Source organism: Colletotrichum tamarilloi (assembly GCF_030869305.1).
Source record: "Colletotrichum tamarilloi strain Tom-12 chromosome Unknown Scaffold_50.1, whole genome shotgun sequence".
Taxonomy (NCBI): domain Eukaryota; kingdom Fungi; phylum Ascomycota; class Sordariomycetes; order Glomerellales; family Glomerellaceae; genus Colletotrichum; species Colletotrichum tamarilloi.
In genome coordinates this window covers 169649-190993 of record NW_026849433.1, presented here as the reverse complement: position 1 = coordinate 190993, position 21345 = coordinate 169649, and the positions used below count along the sequence as shown (strand labels likewise).

Here is a 21345-nt window from a genome sequence, read left to right as displayed (position 1 = left end):
TAGCCCGGCAAGCCTAGCTGAGGTGACTTGCAATGATCTGATCCTGTACACGGATTGGACTGGCTCGATCGGCGCCCTGCAGGTCCACGATACTCAAGGGACCGGACACGGCTTAGATGGTCTAACGAGGTCGAGGCAGATTCACCATGGAGGTAGGTGGCGATGCTCGGCTGACAGCAGATACGAAAGGAGGAAACAGAGCCGCAGGAACGAAAACAAAACATGCGTCAGCAAGAGCGCGCTCTTTTTGATCCTCCCGGAGTTTACGAGGCCCACTCCTCCGGAAACCCCCTCCGGTCATGAGGCGCTCATTCAACTCACGATCGACGTCGAGCTACCCCGGTCGCCTCCGGACAGGATCCACAGGCTTATGGTGTCTTGAGTGTATCTGATTGGATAATCTCCGACACAGGTGGGTTCCAAGAATGAGTCTAACCTCTGCTCGTATTTGGGGAAGACTGCGCTAACCTCGTGTCGTATCAAGAGAAGTCCCCGCATCCGGAGGATGATGGACGTGGAAGTCGGAACAGAGAGTAGTTATTGAAAAGTATACAACTTGAAGTTTAACTTAAGTGGCTCAGTATTACATAGCCTGAGTCCAGCTATCGTTCAAGGTATGTTTGACTGGATCGAAATCCGCGAAAAGGGAGAATGCTCGCGGAGGAAGGGTGATGATGATGGAATGCGTTGCTTCGAGCTTGGTGTTCATCGTTGGGAAGTCTTCGACGACTCTGAATCTCAAGATATTGCCATTAATTGAAGTGGCTTGATGAATCCAATTCTTTTCATTATAGGGGTGGTCAAAGTCTTATACGATCGATTATCATTTCGTTCATTGCTTCATAGAGCACGGGTATATATATTCGAAGACAAATCCGCTTCCTTGCATCCATCCACGGATGAGAATCATGATCACGCCTTCTCCTCCTCAACATCAATTCCGAACCTATCAACACCTCCATCCCGCCACCACCCAATCCCAAACCTCATAGCACCACCAAACACCCCAGCCCGACCGAGCTCCCCGTCGCCCCTCCACTCCGCCCCCTCCGGAACGACCCTCCTCGTCGCCATCTCGCTCCCAGCAAGCATCGTTCCCGTCCCAGCAATCGAGCATGGATCGTGAGGCAGCACCCCGTTGACGTCGATCAGCAACCTCGACACGACGATACACAGCGCCATGACGCCCAGCATCGCCTGTAGAGCAATCTTGGGCCCGGCGTTCTGGTGTAGTCGTCGCGCGCTCTGAGATACCAGGAGGCCTTGGTACGTGGGCAGCCGGTTTGATCCCGTGCTGCTCGTCGCGTTGCGCATGTTAGCCGCGATGGCTTGCGCAATGTACGTCTTGTATAGGCCGTTCGAGGCCTCAATCAGATTTTGCGAGTTCTTCTCGCCGGCTAGCTCCTCGATTGGCCGCCCGTTCCTACCCGTGACGAGCGCTCGCGTGAAAGGATCGATGAGAGACTCGAAACCAGTCATGTTGCTGCCGTTTGGTCCTTGAATCGTCACGTTCCGGGCCGAGGTCGAAAAGTCCAAAAAGAATTTGTTGAGGGAGAACTCAAAGGACGTCGTGTCTGACTTTGGGGCACGTAGGAGCTCAATCGTTGACTCGTCCACCGACGGCGGCGACGTCCTGCTGAGTGTCATATCCGGAGCGTTGAACGTGACGTTGGCTTCGATCTCCTGAATATTCTGATGGCACACGATTGTCGCCAGGTCGCTCTCAACGTCAAAGTTGGTCCTCGTTGTGTTCCTATACTTTTCCTTCCGGGGGGTGGCCCTCGCGGTGCCAAATGTGACGGCTACCGTAGGACAGCCCATACCTCCGATATCATAGTCGGTCGTCGGCCAGCCATTTCCAGCTGATGGGCTCGTATCAATTGCACCGTCACCATAGACGAGACTCGAGTTTCCCAAACTCCAAATCATGATGGAAGCTTTTCCAAGATATACCGGAGACCCCGAGCTTGGGATCTGAAAGTATTGCATCCACGTTTTGGAGGTCGTGTTTGATGGCCTGCGTCCGCACATCCAGGGAAGGGTGGTATTTATGGCAAGTAGGGCAGTCTGATTGTTGACGCTCACCGAACTCGCCATGCCGCCGAGACGAACCTCCATGGTACTTCTGTCGAACAGTACCGGCTGAACTTCGCGTTGCTCGGCAGGTATGACGGAGCAATTCAAGTTGCCGCGGATTCCCGTCATCTTGGCCGACAGCGGAACCTGGCCATTGGCGATGGCCTGATTGCTAAGACCCATGGGTTTGATCTCGTTGAAAACCAAATCACCAGACGTCCATTTTGGATCTGGCAGGTTGACGTACTCTATCAACGATGTGATTGCGGTCGCTTGGTCATCTTCGGCCCAGAGAGTAGTCTGGTCAAGCCGGAATGCGTCCATCTGTTGCAGGGCAACGCCTTCAACCTGCTGCACGGCCAAGACGCTGTAAAGACCCGAAACAACAATGGTGAGGAATCCAGCAATGATGTTAGCCATAAGAATGACAGTGACGCCGAAATGCCCTGAGCGAATAGAGTCCCATATGGCGTGAGGAGCCATCCTGCCGACGAGGTTCATGAATACGGAGCGGCTGGCAATGGCGTTCCGCTTCTTGAGCGCGGCAAATGGCGCAAATATGGCAGCCATAGCCTCGAAGCTCGAGTACATACCAGCCAAGGAGATGGCCACGGCGGCAGGTATGTATGTCGCCAAGACGGTCGAAGTCTTCGTGCCCACCTCCATGAACCCATCTCGGTTGTCTGAAATACGCTGTATGATTTCCAACGCTGCAATAGCCCCCAGAGGTAAAAAGACACTGACTACCAGGAACCACGGAGCCCCAGCCAAAGGGCGCCACCAAGAAATCAACTGGTGTTCCCTCGGCACTGCGCTACGTGAGGGTTCCATTTGACCATGGCTAGGCTCAATGGTGTATGTGGTCTCTGGCCCAGGTCGGAGAGACCCTTTGAACAGAAACCCAGATAGCGTTTCTCGGATGAGACTTCTGCGTGATGACCCCAGGCCAGTTAACAGCTTGTTCAAGTCCGGACTCGCCGCCAGTATTGTGACACTCGCCGCGATCGATCCTGGCTCTCTCGGTGCGACGTTTTGAGGCCGGAGGAAGATCATAGCAATGCTTATGAGAGTCAGAATTCCCAAAAAGGAACACATCAAGGCTGTCGAAAGGCCCTTGACATGCAGGCGGTTCTCCAGGTATGTGATGGAACCCTGCGTCGTCGTATTGGAAGGCTTTAGGGACGTCTGAGACAAAACCTGAGCGCCTATTCCCTTGAAGACCTCAGATGCCGTGGAAATTAGAAGGTCCGTGTCCATGAAAGATCCTATCGTGGACAAACCACGCTTCATTTTCATCATGAGGAAGAAGGTCGGGACGGATGTCGATAAGACAAAGTCCACGCCTCCATCGCCAATCTTGGTCTGTTCCGCAGAATTACTGACAGCGAGACCCAAATACCCGTTCGGGAAGCCAGCGATACTGCCATTGACATTCGTGTTTTGAATGGCGTTCTGCAGAGCAACCTCTGACTTGGCTCCGGCAAGGGTAGTCGATTTGACTTCGTAGTTGCTCATGGTGTAATCATACTTGCACATGACTGCCACAATCTTTTCCATATAGATGTACGCGGGGCCGTTCCGCCTCGTGTCCATGGGAGAAAACCTCATGTCCGCTACGGTAAAAAGCATGCGATGCGGGAGGCTGGTATTGGTTAGCTGTTCGGTGGTGTACTTGGTCAGAGGAGGGTTCAGCGGTGCGCTCCAGTCCACACCGTTATTGCAAGTGTAGTCCTGGTACCATGCTTGGTAGTTCTGCGTGGCGTTTCGCTTTGCGTAGATGTTATGGTCCGGGCCGGCGGCAACGATGGCGCGGGTAATGTTGCACTCCGGCGTGGTGATATTGGCGACCCAGAAGGCCCCGTTGATGCTGAACCAAGGCAGCGAGGTCTTGGTCGCGTTCTGTATGGGCAGCGTCTTGCAGCTGAACCCAATCTTGGCACCTGGTGTTGTGGCGGTAAAGTTGGCATCGGGACGACCATTCCCCATCGCATTGAGCTGGGGAATGACCATGTCTTCTGATGTACCGGACGGGTAAGGCAAATTTTGGAAGTTGATGGCGTAGTACACCTGTGCAGGACCCGGTCCCATGTCTAGAATATCGAATCCACCAGCGTCGAAGCTGGTCGTCATCACAATATCGACGTTATCGCTTGTAACTTCCGTTGGCTCGAGAATGAGTAGACCGGTGGAGAAGACGGTCTATTAGCGTTAGTTCTCGCCCTTCCGTCTTTCCCGTTGTCTCCAGTTGGCTTCTTACAGTGAGGAGGATCAGAGCCCAGCCAGCGATGCTGCCAACGACAGCCCAATGGCGATTCTTGATTGCTTTCCAGAAACTGGTCGTCACCAGTGGTGAGACGTAGTCTAGAAGAAGTGTCTTATGCACATCAGAAGGACCACTACGTAGTTCCTTCCACGGCATCAGGATCTTGTTGGCGTAGTCTACCTGTCGCCACAAAGCAGCCACGATGACGAGAACTTGGCAACGATGTCATGTCAGTGTTTGATGCAACTTGATTGTCTTTAGACCTCAATACTAACCAGCTGTAGGTCCATACTTCCAGCCATAATGATTGACTTCTTGCTGTGTGCTCAATCCATGATTCTGTACGGAGAAGTGGTAGAGTAGAGCCGTCGTGAGAAGCATGGCGACAAAACACACCGCAAACGTGATGAGAGCCGTCTTTCTCAGCCACAGAGGGTTCCACATGCGAGGCCGGGACTCCTCGGACCATTGCGATGGCGTTGGGCTCTTGCTATAGCCAAACTCGGATACGTGAGGGCTGTTTTTGTTCTGCGAAATCACAGACGCCAGACCATGTTCTGGGGATAAGTAGTGATCGCCATCGTGTCTGTGGTGACTGCTGAAATCGACAGGCTCATCCAAAAACGCTCTGTTCTCGTCCAAGGCCGGGTGTTCGCGGTGTCGCACACTGTTATCGTGACCCCGGAGCCCTCTGTCCTGCTCATCATCATCATCCTGCACCCCAACAACTTCGTACTGCGCCGAAGCAACGGGTTTTCGGTGAATGCTCCTCGGCTGGGCTACAAAGAGGTCGCGGGTCGACGCGATGGGACCAGGCATGATGGGCGACGACGCTGGCCAGCGTTCAAAGGCATGGTAGCTTCAAGAACGGTGAAATACGTGAGTCCGCAGAAGGAGGAGGCATGTAGTCTAACTTATTGAATTAAGGTAGTGTAGGGTAGGAATAGGAGGCTGACAGCAACTCCAGGATCAAGGATGTCGGGCTCGGGTAGGCAACGAGATCCAACTCAAAAAACCATCAATCAGAGTTGGATTGGTATTGGTCCAACGGTGGCGGTCGAGGAGTGCCAGGGCTGCTGCTTGGGCTAGCGCCATTCCCGTCGAGAGCTTGACAAGCCATGTCCACAGGGGGATTGCTTATGTGGCACCGAACCAATGGCAGCTCGCGCCAGTGTGATCATTGCAGGTCGAGGTCGATCTAATTAAAGGCAGCTCGTCTTACTTTTCCATTTGAGCCCGTTAGATTTGGCGATAAAGCACTAGTACACGTTGGTGTCTCGTTCCTGTGGCTCTGTGATGCGACATGGCTGAACCGGGTAGGTACCAGGGTATCACCCACCCCGCTCGAGCGTCGACACAGAATGTTGCTGCCTAAGCCTCTTGCATGACGCGATGAAGCTTCATCGTAAATGCCTAGGGAATCCCAATCTCTCAATATCATAGGCCTCTCACCTCCCCGGGCTGGCGACACGAAAAATGAAATGATGAGGTGGTGGCGCGCTGCGGTAACGATAAGGTTGAGGCACGGTAACTTAAGGTATAACCAAGGAAGTAGATGTGGCCGCGATGTGCATCAGTGCGCTCTCCACGATGCCCAGTTCCCCGGGTTTGCTAATCTCAACCGAATGAGCCACGAGTGGCGCAGCATGGGGCGTCTAATCTCATTATTTATGATTGTGAGGTCTCACCAAGAGCGACATACAAGGTATTCCTGTGAGTTTGTCTTTCTTCCTACTCACAGATGAGTCGAGAGGAAGACGTATTTCCCTGGTTGCGACATCTCACTCGCTACGGTGGTGCCGTTAGATCAGTGTGTGCTCTGACCAAAGCTAGAGAATAAGCGGAGTCGTATCATTTCGTTCATCTGAAGCAGTTGGAGGAGACAGTACATGAGGAGCATCATGCGAGCCGGGAGAGCATGAGAATTATAAGTATGAAGTCGAAGTAGGGAGGGCTTTATCAGCATTTAAACGTGGCTGGAAGCCATTTGTTTCTTGCTTCGATGCTCCCAGTACTATTTTAAGAGGTATCCGTTGTGGGGGAAGCCGTGAACGGCTTCGGTTACGTGGTCGCGTGTCGGAATAAGTATTGGTCCACCTGCGTAAATGAATTAAGTCGTCAGCAAGACTTGCGATCCGTACTAGCGAAGACGCGATGTTGCTCTAGACTTCTAGAGGTCTTGTTGATGACGAAGAAGTCATCAATAAGAAACGCAGTGAAAGGCAGCTTTCGGACGAACATGTTTGCGGATGAGTGAGTGCGATCGACCTGTAGTAGTAAGCCTATGGATTGAGGATGAGTCTTTTTGAGTGAGCTGCGACTGCTGCTGGTCGGCCTCTCAAATCACAGCTCTCACTGGTAGTATTTCAACTAAGTAGCCAACCAATGAACATGAGATCATCTCAGAGTTCATGAGACCGACGTCGGACAGAGTTCGTGAGGTCCCCGTAGGCAGGAAAAGCTTACAGTGACTGGATGAACGAGGAGCAGCGAGTGAGTGAGCGCAGAGTGAGAAAATGGTTGGCCAGGAACACCCCAGACTTCCTTCTCAGCTGTGAGCCAGTGACTTTTGTTGGACGAATCACAGGCGCCAATGGCTTCCCCCAAGTTGCCCCCGGGCGGGCACAACCGACGAGTCTGTGGCTCTTCCTCCACTGTGAGGTACGGTGTACTGTGTACCTGGCCACAAACGGCCCTGTGCGCTTTGGGTGGGCAGGCGGCAGGCCACAGCTGGAAGGGCCTCCCCCAGGTGCAACACAGGCCAATCACAGACCCACAAGGGGTTAGCTGCACCTTGACTTCAAACGCCAAAAGTGTTTCGTTCTTCTCCCTCCCGCCAACACTCCACCACTCTTTCACCACTTACTCATCATAACTGCAGACTGACTGGTTCACAGACTTCAAGGATTCATCAAGGAGCCCCTGCTTCTTTGCAAGACTTTGCAGCCTCTGCAGCCTCCGTTGACGTCCCAAATGCTGCAACCTGTCAGATGTCGCCCGGGCGTTTGTGCCTTTGCACGGAACTGCGGCTGCGCAGGGGTTGCCCCGTTCACCACATACCTTACCTACGGAGAACTCCCATGATCCATCCAGAGACATGCCATCAGTCCAGCTCGTTGGCTGCAAATCAACAAGTATGACGGACACTTTTCTTGACGTCTTTCCCGAAGAAGGGAAGACTGCAAGAAAGACAAGGGTCTTCTTGACGAATAGAGCCATAAGGACGCAGTCGACTAGTGTCTTCCTGTTCCCTCAACTATTCTCCGACCTCGTCACTCGCCGTCCTCATATCTGAGCGAGCTGCTCATCTGTTCGTCCAGTCTTCTTCAACCTGTTGTCTACAGATTACTTATCTTGTTGCGCCCACTTCTCCATCAAGGCCACCTGCATTCCTTGCGTCCCCGAACACTCGGCTCCGCGTCTCTCTTCTGTCTGACCAGGGAACTCAAAGTCCAGAGCCACAGCAGCGTGTTTGGGTGTCATTGAGCAGCGGACGGCAGCAACTCTGTTTCACAAAACCTCGGATCGCCCAACCTCAAGATCAGCAGTGTTTGATCGCACCTCCTTGCCCTCACCCTTCACCCTCACCCTCACCCTCCTTCTCCTGCGGATACTCTCCCTTCCTCTGTTCGCTCCGTCCCTTCTCCCTACCTTAAGGTACCTTACCTTGCCGTATTCCCAGTCCCAGCCGGACCGACGCCGACACAGACGCAACTGCCCGTCGCCCGGTGTCACCGACGCCCAAGTGGCTTCATCAACCAACTCCTTGACTTACAGCTTCCGACCCTTCCAATCAGCGACGTCTTCACATTCGGACAAACACCATCCGTCCGGACTGCATGCCACTTTGAAGGCGAGAAAACGGATAGACAGACCAACGAAGCTTCACCCTCCAACAGCGCAAAGGCGGCTCCTGAACCTTTTTGCCTCTTGATTTCCTCTCATCTTGCCCGACTTGGTCCGACCTAAAGTCTGCTCGTCTGCTAGTCTGCTAGTGCAACCCTTCTTCGCTACGGTGAATCACGATCGGCAACCTCGCCGTCAATAATCCCACCGACCAGTCATCCCTTTGGATCTCTTCTCTTCAAACGGTCCATTTCTCCGCCCATCCTCTACCCATGTGGTAGAAAAGAGAGGCTCCCCTAAACCCTGTCTGACCAGCGCATGGTCCATGCCGGCTAAGACAAGAAACACGCTTCATCACCAACGACTCTCTTAGTCTCAAGCCGCCCCAATCACCAGATCTCGACTATACACCAAAGCGGCCTGCTGGCATTGACGAGCTCGCCCAAAAGAGAGCGCACTCCCGCGACCTTCACACCATCGTCATCTGTAAGCACTTCCTCAGCAGCAGCTTCACAGCCAGACAACACCAAAACCTTCAAATCAACGCCCCAGGATACCCAACCGTTTGGTCGTCTAAGCTCTGGACCCTGCCGGCCCTGCGACCCGCATTGACGTGGTTCTCCCAGCCGATTGTGCCGTCATCCCCAGCAGCCTCTGTCTGACACGCAAAACGTTTCGACCCTCTGGCCTTCACTGCCCGCCGCCCGAACTGCCACGCTTCTGTCATTCCATCCCCAAAAGTCAAGTGCCTCCCAGCCAAATCCTGGTCTGTCAAGTTCAGTTGGCTACCGTCTTTCTGGCCGCTTCGTCACTGTCCTGTCGACGACGATTCGACCATCTGCCACGAAACATTTACAACCAATATACGAATAGAATCTCACAATCAACAACGCCCGAGTGGGAAAATCATCTCAAACACACCCAACGGCGGCTACGCCACGCCAGAACGCGATCTCATTCACAGCCGACGGACGAAAACACCCGAAATGAGGAGACCGATATTCGAATGCCCTCAGCGGCGCTTGGTCGAGCTCTTAGTCTTGGCGTCAGCAGCAACAGCAGCAACAATCAGCGTCGGAAGCACATCACTCAGCCTGTCTAATTTCCAGCTGATTACAGAGCTCTCCGTCCCGCTGGGTTGCCTTTTGTCATACAACAACCCCATCGAAGGATGCGAAGCCACCGACTTTGGTAGCACGGGAACGTGCTCCCAGAAATGCAGAAATGGCCTGACTCGCATGCAAAGTAATCTCCAGGACGTTTGTCAGTCTGTTCAAGTACAGGTCAACACGATACTTGGCCAAGCTCTGTCCGGAAACCTGGTAAACTTGCTCTGCGGCGCACTCAACCAACAGACGTCATCGGCAGTGCAGACGATATCTACCACAACGATAATCATTCTGCCTTCAACAACCGCCATTGCTCCTCCTCCACCCCCGCCTCCGCCGGCTACGACGTCTGTCGCTCCACCGCCGCCGCCACCAACGACATCATTATCAACATCAACGCCTATTATACTGCCGCCGTCGAGCCAGGCGCCTCTGCCTCCGGCAACCACAGCGATACCGCCAGTATCTAGTCAGGCGCCCCCTATCATACCTCCCACCACTATTGTCACTTCAACGACAACGACTGAGAACCAGGCCTCACCGCAAAGCACCTCTTCAGCCCCGGTGAACCCTCTCGATGCTTTGCTCATGAACGGCGGTATGGTCAGCAAACCAAGAGGTCGTATCGCGTGGGGCCTACCAGTCCTTGCCGTTGTCATGCATGGAATTATTTGAGTGTTGGGTTCGAAGTATCTGGATTTCGAATGCTGGAGCGAAACGCCTGAAGAGACCAACTACTAATGTGTAAGATTATTATTTCTTTTGTCGGGAGATTACAGCTGGGAAAAGTAAGGAAGGAGACAGCCCGACGCATCAAAGTGCCCCCAGAAAGTGGCTGGAGTTGCGGAAAGAGGGCGAAGAACGCCAAGTATGACGATTGCGTGGATTATGACCTTTCACGGCGCATCAAGATACCTTCATTAAGATACGGACATTGTAACACTAGATACCACATAGCATGGCTTGAGCAGATAGAGATAGCTAAGCCTGGAGACGAAATTGGAGAAGCAAGATGAATTGCCTACAACTGAGCGTCAGAGCCCTCTGGTTCTGCAGGAATCTGGATTGTGCCTATAGTGACTCTTGGATGGCCGACAGACGCCGCATCCGCAATCATATTGTCTTTTCTCCCCCGCCTCTTTGAGCCTCCATTACGCAGCTGTCATGCAAGGCCCCCCGACGCAAGGATCTTCCCCCAATGCACTCCCCCGGTCCGGGGCGCCGCGCAGCCGGCTGGGACCCCAGCGGGCTCACCCCGGTCTGCCACGCATGAACCAAGCTTCTTCGGATACGGCCGCTCGAGTCTCTCGACCAGTCACCTCTCGCGCCGCTACAGAGAAGTTCATGCGGCGGGGTTTCGACGGTACCAAAGACTGGGTGTAGGCCTTTCGAGCTGGGTTGTTTGTCAAGTCAGGGAAGGGTGAGGGGGGCTAGAACGTGTTAAGGCTGATGATTGATTGATTGATGACGGAGGAGGGGTTCAATCAAGGTCCGGCCTTGGTGGTTGTGAGGCTTAGGGATCCTGGTTTAGTCTTTGGCGGCGAAGGGGTTCTGGTTGATCCGGCTTAGAACCATGGAGGAAGGAGCCAGGCAGTGTGGGTTGTCAACCGCACCTGCCTTACAAATATCTATCTGATGATTCTTCCCCGTCACCTTGGTGAGTGAATACACGCAGGAAGGAAGCCCATATAGACCCCCTCAAGTCCATTCCCGTCACCAACGGCAGCAGGCGCCTCACAGGCTTGCGAGGTCAGGTCAAAGCTGCCGTTTGGCGGGATGGTTACGGGCGAGCTTCCTGTTCAGCAGCCTACACCAGGAGGGTCAAGGTTCGAGTCCCAGCATGTGCACCAAGAGATGTAGCCCCCGTTCGCCACCGGGGGGGCGAACTCTTTTGTTTTTTTTTTCGTTTACTTCTGGGGATTGGTTGTGGGGAGCTTTTGGATGGCCTCATGCGTGGGATTGTTATATACGATATTTGGCGGGTTGGCTTGTTTTGCGGTTGGAAGTCGGGCGGAGGATATGGTATGGAAGGATGCCGTTGGTCGGCGGGCTTAATCGGAGCGAGGTGGGGTCGTATCCGGGAGTTACGGACGACTGCCGGCTCTGAGGCCCGGCTCTGAGACCGAGTATCACGGGTGCAGCTACTATCGTAATGGAGGAACTGATTTGGTTTTGCAACTCGTGAAGAATGACAGAAGATGTAAGTGAGCCTATTATTGCGAAAGTAAAAGAAGACAAAAGGAGTGGACCAAAACCAAAGGTCCCTAGGCTGTGGAAACAGGCCTGCCTGTCCTCTCAATCTCTGATCTTTCCTCGCCTTGCAAAGTGCCCTCGCTATCCATGTCTTGGCGATCCACGTCTGAGCTGTCCACATCTTGCTTGTTGATGTCTTCATAACCCACGTCCTCCTTATTGCCCACGAATCTGAAGTCATCGTCGTCCATAACCCCGACAGTAAAGTGCATCGTTCGATCAGACTCTCTTCGAAACCAGCCCATGCGAAAGCGCATAGATGACAGCCTGTCGTAAAGGTCTTCCTTCGATAACTTATGAGAGTCTTCAGGGACATGCTTCTCAAATTTCGAAGAGTCCAGAAGAGCAGCCATCATCGCGATGCTGCTAAACCCATCGGGGGCCAGGCCTTTGACATCCATATCGAGCAATCCCCTCCGCCAAGTCGTGAATCGTCGTAAGACCGATGAAAGCAGCATGAAAATATGGACTGTTCCAACAATACTCAGAATTCCCACGAGAAGATACGTCGATGTTGGGTTTTGAAAGAGTCGCTTAGCGTTATTGTTGATAAGGACTGCGTTCAGTAGCTCTAATTCCTCGGATGGCATTTCCTCTACACCTAGTCGATTTTCGAGGTTGAGAAGCTGTGCGCTTAGAAGAGCGCGATCGTAGTTCAATGCTTCTACAATGTCCCAACTCTGCTCTAAATCACTGAAAGCTTCGAAGGAAACCTTTCCATAAGGCGGAAGCAGGATGTTGAAGGCTTGGGACGATGAACCCAGTGGTTTAGGCGTGAATTCCACTTTGGGGAAAGCGCTACCGTACACATACGATGCTCCATCATCATCAGGTTGAAGAAAGGGCACAAGAAGCGAAGATTCCCATGGAACTAAAGTCGAGCGATTGGGTCGTGGAGGATTGTTGTGGTTTATGACGAGCTTGCCGTGAGTAGAAATCATGTCGACAGATACCATGACCTTTGCCCATGAGTACTGGCACTGCCAGGCTTGCAGCAAACTGAAATCAGATTTCTGAGTGTCGAAAACTCCCCAAAAATAGACTTGAGTTATCGAAGGTGCAGAAACCAAGGCGTCGTCGTCACTGGAGGACTCTACGCCACAAAGTGAATACTCATCCAGCCCGAACCCCAGACTTTGGGCATAAACAATGCGTGGCTCTCCATGGTATTTAGAAGGCCGCCAGCCGATCACGTTACATCTCATGATATCGGACGTTCCATTAGAGCAGGTGACTGGTATGCGCACGTCGAACTCTACATCCCGGCCATCTGTTGTGTTAGCGATGCTGAGCGCTTGGCTGTGGTTTTCACAGCTTGCCATCAGTGTCGCTGCCGGTAGGTACATTTCGATATGGGTGCCTTCGGCCATTCGATCCAGTCCAGCGATTGAAGGTGGCAGATTGCCGATGCTAGGGAACGCAAGATCACCAAATGTGTTCTCCGGGTATGTGAGGTTCTCTCCTTTCTGTAACACCAGGCTTCCTACAGACACTCGATTGTTCCAATAATGCTGTTCTCCAGACTTCAACGGTCTGTTACCGAATACGCTCTGCTGTTTGAGTTTGAATTCTACGCGTTCTTGAATATACTCGGCTGTGAACAGGGTCGAGGCGATGGTTGTTAGAAAAGCACAGAGGCTTGCCAAGAATTGTGAAAGCGAGATGAGCCAAGCCTTCCGCCGAGTCGCTGAATACAGAGCCTGTGGCCCAAGCATGTCCAAGAGCGCGATGTCCAGTTGCTGCGAAGAACAAGGTTCCTTGGAGAGGATGTGAAGGACGAATAAGCCTCTCAGTGATGAGTTGAATGATGTCGTATATAGTGCAATACCCAGCACGATCAGCGTCGGTAACGAAGTCCAGAGCAGTTGATTGTCATTCTCTATGGGAAGCAGCCCAATGTTCGCGTTTGATAACTTTGAGGTGTACAGAACAGTTGCAATCATAACGATAACGACAATACTGAAAGCCGTCTGCACCAATTTTCTCAACGTGACTGGTACAGACCCGCTTTGATCCTGCCAGGAATCTGTGTGCTTTTCGTCGAAGCGTATCTTCTGGTCGATGAGTTGCTGGTGTGCCTGGAAGAAAAGTATGCTCCCGAGAACTGTTGCGGGATCTCTGTTCCATACCTTTGTGCACTGATTATATCGAATGAAGACGAAGATGTTGATTGACGCGATAAGAGCGAAGACCACCACCATGGAGTATCCAATCCAGCCTACAACCTTCAATTTCACAACTTGCCTGCGTTCATCACCCATGATCTCCGCGCTCTCGTTGTGACGGAGACAGTAGTGACCAGCTATGGGACCAAGCTTTCTGGTCAGGCCAATCATGGAATCGTACAGCGCATCGGTTGTGTTCAAAATACCAGTCCGGCCATCTGTAGCTTCGTTTTGAAGATGCGCCCATACTCCAGCCGGTCCGTACCCGAAATCACCCTCATCGTCTGATGAGTAAAGAGAAAAATCAAAACCAGGCTCAAACGTAATAGGCATGGAAATATCCAGCATAGTCCAGACGGCAACGTCAAGCGGCGTCTGAGACTGGTCTTCCAATTTCTTAAGCTCAGTGCTGATTCCGTTATCCACAACTTCAACCTCCGAAGTCCAGGCAGTTGGAGAGCAAATAACAGCTGCAAATGCAACAACCTTAACATTCTGCTGCGACCATTCTTGTATAGATGGCAATTCTAGCGTACCAGTCGAGAATACGTATTGCGGATTTTCTTGAGGAAGACTCCGACACGGCCGATCATCATTCAGCGGAGTGTAGAGGCCCCAGATAATCCCTTCCTCTTTCGGGAGCTCGATCGGTACGTCAAGGCACCCCTCAAAATTGAGGATAAAGCCAAGACGCATGGGGTCGGTCGCTTGTTGTACCTCAAAGGTTTCGAGCTTCAGGCAGTGCATATCTGTGAAAAAGCCATCTACGCGGACCGTAATGGGCGCATTCGGACTGCCTCTCGGCACAAAGAGTTGAAAAGCCGCATCGCCCGTCAGACCGAATGGGTAACTCAAGTTATAGTCTTTGATGGCTCGAGCGGTATAGTAAGTATTGAAGCTTCGATATTCCGATAGAGCCTCATCCTCAGTTCCCAAGTCTTCGTCGGTCGCCCAGAGAACGCCCGCCCTGAAAGCGTCTAAAACTTGCACCGGAGTTGACCCTGAAACCTGAGCCTGCCCAGGATGGAGCAAACCTGGCATTAGGACTACCTGAATCTTGAGAAGGAGAGATACTAGTGCTGTCGAAAACACTAGGAAATGCTTCCGACGGAGTGAGTGATAGAGGAGAGCCGGTGTCATCATTGACGTATAGTCAAGGTCGGAGCCATTACCACCGTCGTGCTCCTCCTGGCGTAGAACAATCCAGGGCATGTATATTTGAGACTGAAGCTCAACTCTGGTCCAAAGGCCCGCCACAAGGGTAAGCACTACACGGCAAAGACGTCAGACTTCAAGGGTCAATCATGTTGGAATCGATGGCACAAGTTGCTTACCAGCGGTTGGACCAAATTTCCACCAAAATGTTAATGTGGACCCAGTCCTGAACAATCCATCGTTCTTATGGGAATAGCATAACATGATGAGGAGGGCGACGGCAGCACATGAGAAGAGCCCTGCAAAAGTGGCGAGAACGAAAGGACGCAGCCAGGCCGGGCGCCACGTCGGGTCTTCATGCACAAGCGCCTTCTCCTCTACTGAAATGTCCAATGCAGCCGGCCTTCCGAGATACTCCAGCGAAGACAGAACCGAAGGAGTTTGTTGAGGCGAGGAGATGCTGAGGTCTTCCATAAGTCCGTCATGCTTCAAAAGTCCTTCTCTCCAGTGCCGCCGGTCAGGATCATTTGGACTGTCGCCTAGCCTTAATGTTTCCCTTTCGTTTGCTAAGGCATCTTGGTTCTCGGTCGAATACATGTATCGGACATGATCTTCGTCTATTTCCGTGATGGGCTCGTATTCCTGAAAGCTCCCCCCCTCCTTGGACAAGTTTTGCGCTTTGCTGTTGCAGGGCATCATTCACACTGGGTGTACGTTGATGAGAATGTAAAGTTGTCTTCTTAGCCTTTTATTCAACTGAAATAGTCCAGTCTTATATGGACTACTTGATCAAAGTACTATGTACACACATATGAGCGCAGCAAGCCGATTAAGGCGGACAGTGCTACATGACATGAGGCTGATTTGGCCTGAAATTCCGATTCCATGTGCTTAATCGACGTCCTGCTAGAACTGGAAGTTACACCTTCGAGATTACAAGTGAAATATCAAGGGGTCTTGTAAGACATAGCCCTTACACCAAAGCTGTTTGCTCCTACGCACAACTGAGTTGGCATGTTCTTCAAGGCAGCTCATCCCAAGTCCCACTCACGTGAGGCTAATCACTGAGGGCATGTTGTTCTGATCATAGGCGATAGAAATTTGCCTCACTTACTCTATCCATGAGAATGGAACTACACTAAGTAGTTCGCATTAGTTGCTATCACTGTTCATCGATGGTTTTCAAGAAGCTGTGGACTTTCCATACACGGGAATGGTGTTGTACGACTGACTTGCCAACAATCGGTGAAGTCCTTGACAAGTTTCAAAAGAACAAAGTTCATTATCTCAGGTCGAAGGCTATTAACTGACCGCCATTGGTATGGAAAGAGACCTATCCAGCCGCATAAGTTCATGGAGTTCGTCATCCCCGATAGGAAAGGAGGATGGCGCGGTAGTAGGCTGGAACTGTTCCCATCGTCATACGCGCGGGACTTACATCCGTGTAAGCAAGCACAAACGCACAAGTCACCTGCAAGACTCCGCTTGTAAGCGAGTTGTGTATCTCGGACTCCCGTTTTGGCTGTGCGTTCGTACGGAGTACCAATGCCTATGAGGCACTCCGCACTCCGTACTCACTAAGAGAAGGGATCGGCCGCCTAATGTAGGGGTCCCCAGATGTCGTCGACTAGGCACACCAAGGTCTATGAAGACGGCTTCTCTACAGAGTGAGAAGTTAAATTTTTGGAAAGCTCGTAAGATCAAAGTTACCTTCTGAGGAAAGGCGGCAGATGGCCTTCAATCTATGACACCGGATCGGGCGATGAAGTCGACTTCCTTCATCATCGTCAATAGCACCCAAGTTCCTCCGAAGCGAGAAGTTTCCTTAGAACTACGGAAAGTCAGGCTGAACAGCCAGTTGGAAGTGTTTTGAGGCTACAACTGCAAACACTTCTCTTAGGCAAATAGGCTTCGAGGGCTTGGCGTAGGCACACGCTCGGAATATTACGAGTCGCCGACTTCATATCTGCGATGATGCACCGGCCTCTCACCCCAGCGAGAACATAGGCATACAATCCACTTCTGACTCGCCGAACTGTCAGAAACGGGGCTGCTGGAGAGGTCCGAAGAGGGTCTACTTTGGCCCACAGTAAGCCGAATATTAACACCCATGTCCCATCGTATCGCAGCACTCTTCAACCCCACGGATCCCATCAAGGTCTTCGCGTAACTGGTAATTTTGTCCCGATCAGGACGCTTTCGCATGGCCATGGTTGGACTCTTCAAACTATCAGTTTCTGCAACCTGGTTATTTCCGGTCCTTTTTGCAAGTCTCCGTCTCATTCAGTCGCGAACCTCAATGCCGAATAGGACAGTGAGGACTCGGGACTCTGCGAATGTGCCTGCCGAGAGGCATACCAAATCTAAAATTCAAGGATCCTCAGAGCCTGGGCCGTCAGCTTCACCGCTTGGAAGCTCTTCACATTCACTCGAGCTGACAACTCATGATTCTCAAGATAAAACCCTCGTGCTAAGCTCCACTAAGTGTTGATGCCCCCTTGTCCCGGAGTGGGCCAACTCAGCTCACAGCTCCAGAGTGTTAGTTGAGGATTCTCGTGATGCTTATGCCTGCTTCTTTCCTCAGCTTTGTCGCCGTTGCAGGGTTGTTCCGAGACCCATTCTAGGTAGCTTCCTTGAGCTAGATGGATGCTGTATCGAAAGAAGATGCAGCCCGTGGTGACCTCGAATGTTGATTTCTCTAGTCGCATTTAAGTCCCTCAGACCGCCACTCAGTATGATCTTCCCTCATCGCCATCACCATCCATTCAACACACAGTCCACCACAAGAACCTCATCCGGTCCAATCTCCAAGCATCTACACAAGCTCTCTCCCCCTCAATCTTCACATCACCCCGACAATACCACCACAATACCACCACAAAATGAAGTTCACAACCTCGACCGCCGTCTTCGCCCTAGCCACCGTCGCTCCTTTAGCCTCAGCCGCCACCTGCAGCCACTCACAAAACCGCTGGTCCATCACCGCCAGCGGTGTCGACGACGTCCCCGGAAAGTGCGGCGGCCTCTGGGATAACCTCAAGCGCTTCGGCGCCTGTGCCGTCAGCGGTCCCAGCTGCGGCGGCAGCAACGGCAACCTCGCTTGGAGTTTCACCACCGGTGTTGGATGTAATGCCGGCATGGTTGAGTCTAGCTGGTGGCAAGCCACAAAGAACCAGTTCGGTAGCATTTCTTGCCCTTAGAACGTCATTTATAGACGGGTGGGTTGGGAGATGCTAGGATGTCTCGAGGGGTTGGAGGAGGACTCAATTTTCGAGTACATGACTGGCTGGAAGAAATTTATGGTGAAGATCTGGCTCTTACTACATGGTTGCTATGTGCATGAGGGATCCGAGGTTGTGATTTTTGGTACTTGACAGATAATTCGACTTATTTTCTTCAACTTCTCATGGTGAATTCTGCCGATTGATAAGTTGTCTCACAAACGCTCCGAGATGTGAATCATGCGGTTAATAATCAAGACTATTGGACTTTCTTCAGACCAACTACTAACTTCAAACTACTTGCTAACTTCAGACTACGTTCTATCTCTGAGGTACCGAATGAGTACTCCACTACTCAAGTGCCTGAGACTTAGACTTATTCAACCTACGGACTGCCTGTCACTGGCAACCCCTAGAGATTATTCTATTATAGCCGTCGTCGTCGCCGTCGATGACGAAGACGGCTATAGTAGCATATCACTCCTCATCCCAAGAGGTTCACCGGCTCCCATGCCGAGCAGAAACTACAAGGCCCCCAATGTGGACCGTCTCCTCCAGGGCAATCCGCTTTCCGGCATTGTGTCAAGGTGTGGCCCTCTTCGAATTCGTTCCTGGTACCGCACTTGCAACAAGTCCACCAGCACCGTCTTTTCAGATTCCACGGGCGGTTACTGTTCCAAAAGACTGGCATCCTGATCTTCTGGAGTTTCGCCATGGTGGCAGTTCGAGATATTTAGTGTTCAAGATGTTAAGTCGCTCTTACGTTTTAAATTACCTGATGATATCAGAGGAGGTTCGCTGTGTAAGTGAGAAAGATACTATGGGAGAGGGATCCAAATACTGAAAGTCAGGATCCGGATCAGTATTTATCTCATTCTCAAGCCAACCCAAAGGAGATGATGTTGACATGAGGAGGTAGAAAGGCAGTGATTCAGAGGAATTTAATCCTAGCATATTGCGTTCTGGTGAATGAGCTTCGGCCACCAGGTTGCAACGTGATGTTGGCCCCAAGCAAATAAGACATCAGACGATGAGTTCATGAGGTGGAGGAGGCTTAGACGACAAGGAGAGGCAACCAACAGTCAGAGTCTCGCTTCTCATCACTGTCCTTCTGGGTTTTCTTCCTGATTACTTGGGGAAAGTTGAACGTGATCACACAAGTAGATGTAGCAGCACCTACGAGAGCGCACGACAACTGGCGACGAAGCGGTCATTCTATCACATCTTATCGGTTGGTGAACCTGACACTCCCTAGGCTTTGATGGAGTATTTGCAGTATGGACCGGTGGTGGAGGCGGGTTTCCTCAAATGATACTCAGTCGATGATCGGCTAAGCCAATCTCATTCCATTGTCAAGATGACTGTGTTCATATGACTATACTATCAGATGCGGGATTTTCTCTGTCATAACCCTCTCTACTGTACGGGTCTCAAACCTTGTAACCGCGAGACGTCCTCTCCCATCCTCACCACATCCTGACCTCATCAATCTCAACCGCCCTCATACAAGCCAACAAGAGTAACCTAGGCATCCAAACCACGCACCACTGACACGGCCCAACATGGATACCGTGTCGCTCATAACCACAAGAGCAGGGCCGGTCGCCGTCATTTCGACAGACCTGGGTCGCGGGCTCGGCCGGCATGCGGTTTCTGTCCGTGAAGCATCGGCAGCATGTCCAGAGGCAGTACTCCCGGAAGACTTCGGGTGGGTCTAGAGATGCGAATTCTTGTAGTGTTAGAGGGACCATACAGAGAGACATCTTGGTGGATGGGAAAGCGAAATATTATTCAGGTTATGTATTGTGGCTGAGCAATGGTTTGAGTTGGGTTTCGTGTAGGTGGAAGACTGAGTTCCAGGTCTGTCATGTCGGCGTTCATCCTCGCGATATTTGTAGTTCGACTTTTGAGAAGGCATCAATGTGATTCAGGAAAATTCTTTAGCTATTGACATCTTCTCCGGTTCCCCCAAGACTCAGAGACTCGTGTTGCAAGTACTTCACACTCATCGCGCGTCACAACCAAGCACTTAGATCAACGACTGTTCTTCTAAGCCGAACATCAGGAAAGCTCGCGCAAGCACCATCAAGAATAACTCGATAAGCGTCTAGTAGGTGCGCAAGGCCTCAATTGCCTCCAGACGTCGAGAGACTCAGGCGGAGTAACTCACCTACAAGGTCTGGCTGTGAAATCTGGCTCAATCAAACTTCATCAGCCAAGTCTCGTTGAGGACAGGCATGAGCATGTCGATACTAATAACTCCTATACTTACGCAAGCGTGGGCGTACTGTGCAACTATACCATGAACCCGAACCATAGCATATGGTCACATCTACCTAGACATAGATTGGGACATGTTGAACCTTGAGACTGAGAAAACTCATGATCCTTCCAATAAAGAGTGTGTTCAAAATTGGGTATCAAACTAACTACTACCTAGGCTACCGTAACTCTATCATAGCTCCAAGCACTGCCAATATCATCAATCTCCCCTCGCCCCCATCATCGCCTCCTCACTACGAAACCTCAAATCCAAGACATCCATCGGCGTCCAAGCCCCCTCGGGCCCAACAATCGCACAACACGAAGCAGGTCCAGCGTGCACCTGCAAAGTCCCCGGGTTCACCACGCACCCCTCAGGGTTCCGGCAGTGCATCAGCCTCAACCCGCGTGCGGGCATCGCATTGTAATAGCCGCAGTTGCAGCACTTCCACCTGGCATCCTCGAGAAGCCTCGCGCCGCCGTCGCTCTGGCTGGCCGCGTGGGCTTGGAGTACCGCGTAGGAGAAGGGCCAGACGAGTTGGTGTGGGCCGGGGACGCCGCTGTCTTCGTTGGTGCCGCCGATGCTGCCTTGGCTTTGCTGGCTTGAGCTTGGGGCGGCGTCATAGTATCCGTGCTGTTCTTCTTCAATCTCCCTTTTCAATTCGACGCGACGTCTGCTCTTGAAAATTTTGCCTTTGGCCATTGTGGAGGTTGTCTCTTGCTTGACTTCCTGATTTTGGTTGTCTTTGCGATGATGTTGTGTCTGTCTGTTGTCTGTTACGTCTTGCTTCGATGATGAGAGTCCTATTGGTTCTAACCGAGTTCCGTGTTCATACTTATATACCTTGCTTCAGAATTACTTGAGGCATTGCCGCAGCATTACAAGAGAGTCAAACAAAATCATTCCTAGAGGAGGCTGCGATAAAGATGGTAATAGAGATTTGCGTGAGTCTCTCTTCATGACTTACAACCACTCTGACCCAAACATGTTATGA

At 51.8% G+C, this 21345-nt stretch overlaps 6 protein-coding genes across 6 annotated transcripts; 2 read left to right on the top strand and 4 right to left on the bottom strand.

Moving 5' to 3' along the window:
* Window positions 1–912: 912 nt before the first annotated feature.
* On the bottom strand, window positions 913–5158 carry CTAM01_10636 (uncharacterized protein; the record flags this gene model as incomplete). Its single annotated transcript, XM_060526651.1, has 3 exons — window positions 913–4275; window positions 4334–4551; window positions 4615–5158. 3 exons carry the CDS (start codon window positions 5156–5158, stop codon window positions 913–915), a joined length of 4125 nt encoding a protein of 1374 aa, XP_060378746.1.
* A 1106-nt stretch (window positions 5159–6264) lies between these two features.
* Window positions 6265–7558, bottom strand: CTAM01_10635 (uncharacterized protein; the record flags this gene model as incomplete). The annotated part of the gene is made up of 5 exons (XM_060526650.1): window positions 6265–6436; window positions 6579–6674; window positions 6806–6916; window positions 7206–7288; window positions 7400–7558. The coding sequence occupies 5 exons, from the start codon at window positions 7556–7558 to the stop codon at window positions 6265–6267; spliced, it is 621 nt and encodes a 206-aa protein (XP_060378745.1).
* Window positions 7559–9171: 1613 nt separating this feature from the next.
* Window positions 9172–9969, top strand: CTAM01_10634 (uncharacterized protein; the record flags this gene model as incomplete). Its single annotated transcript, XM_060526649.1, has 1 exon — window positions 9172–9969. One exon carries the CDS (start codon window positions 9172–9174, stop codon window positions 9967–9969), a length of 798 nt encoding a protein of 265 aa, XP_060378744.1.
* A 1589-nt stretch (window positions 9970–11558) lies between these two features.
* Window positions 11559–15566, bottom strand: CTAM01_10633 (uncharacterized protein; the record flags this gene model as incomplete). Its single annotated transcript, XM_060526648.1, has 2 exons — window positions 11559–14980; window positions 15047–15566. 2 exons carry the CDS (start codon window positions 15564–15566, stop codon window positions 11559–11561), a joined length of 3942 nt encoding a protein of 1313 aa, XP_060378743.1.
* A 2183-nt stretch (window positions 15567–17749) lies between these two features.
* Window positions 17750–18067, top strand: CTAM01_10632 (uncharacterized protein; the record flags this gene model as incomplete). Its single annotated transcript, XM_060526647.1, has 1 exon — window positions 17750–18067. One exon carries the CDS (start codon window positions 17750–17752, stop codon window positions 18065–18067), a length of 318 nt encoding a protein of 105 aa, XP_060378742.1.
* Window positions 18068–20570: 2503 nt separating this feature from the next.
* Window positions 20571–21053, bottom strand: CTAM01_10631 (uncharacterized protein; the record flags this gene model as incomplete). The annotated part of the gene is made up of 1 exon (XM_060526646.1): window positions 20571–21053. The coding sequence occupies one exon, from the start codon at window positions 21051–21053 to the stop codon at window positions 20571–20573; it is 483 nt and encodes a 160-aa protein (XP_060378741.1).
* Window positions 21054–21345: the final 292 nt, after the last annotated feature.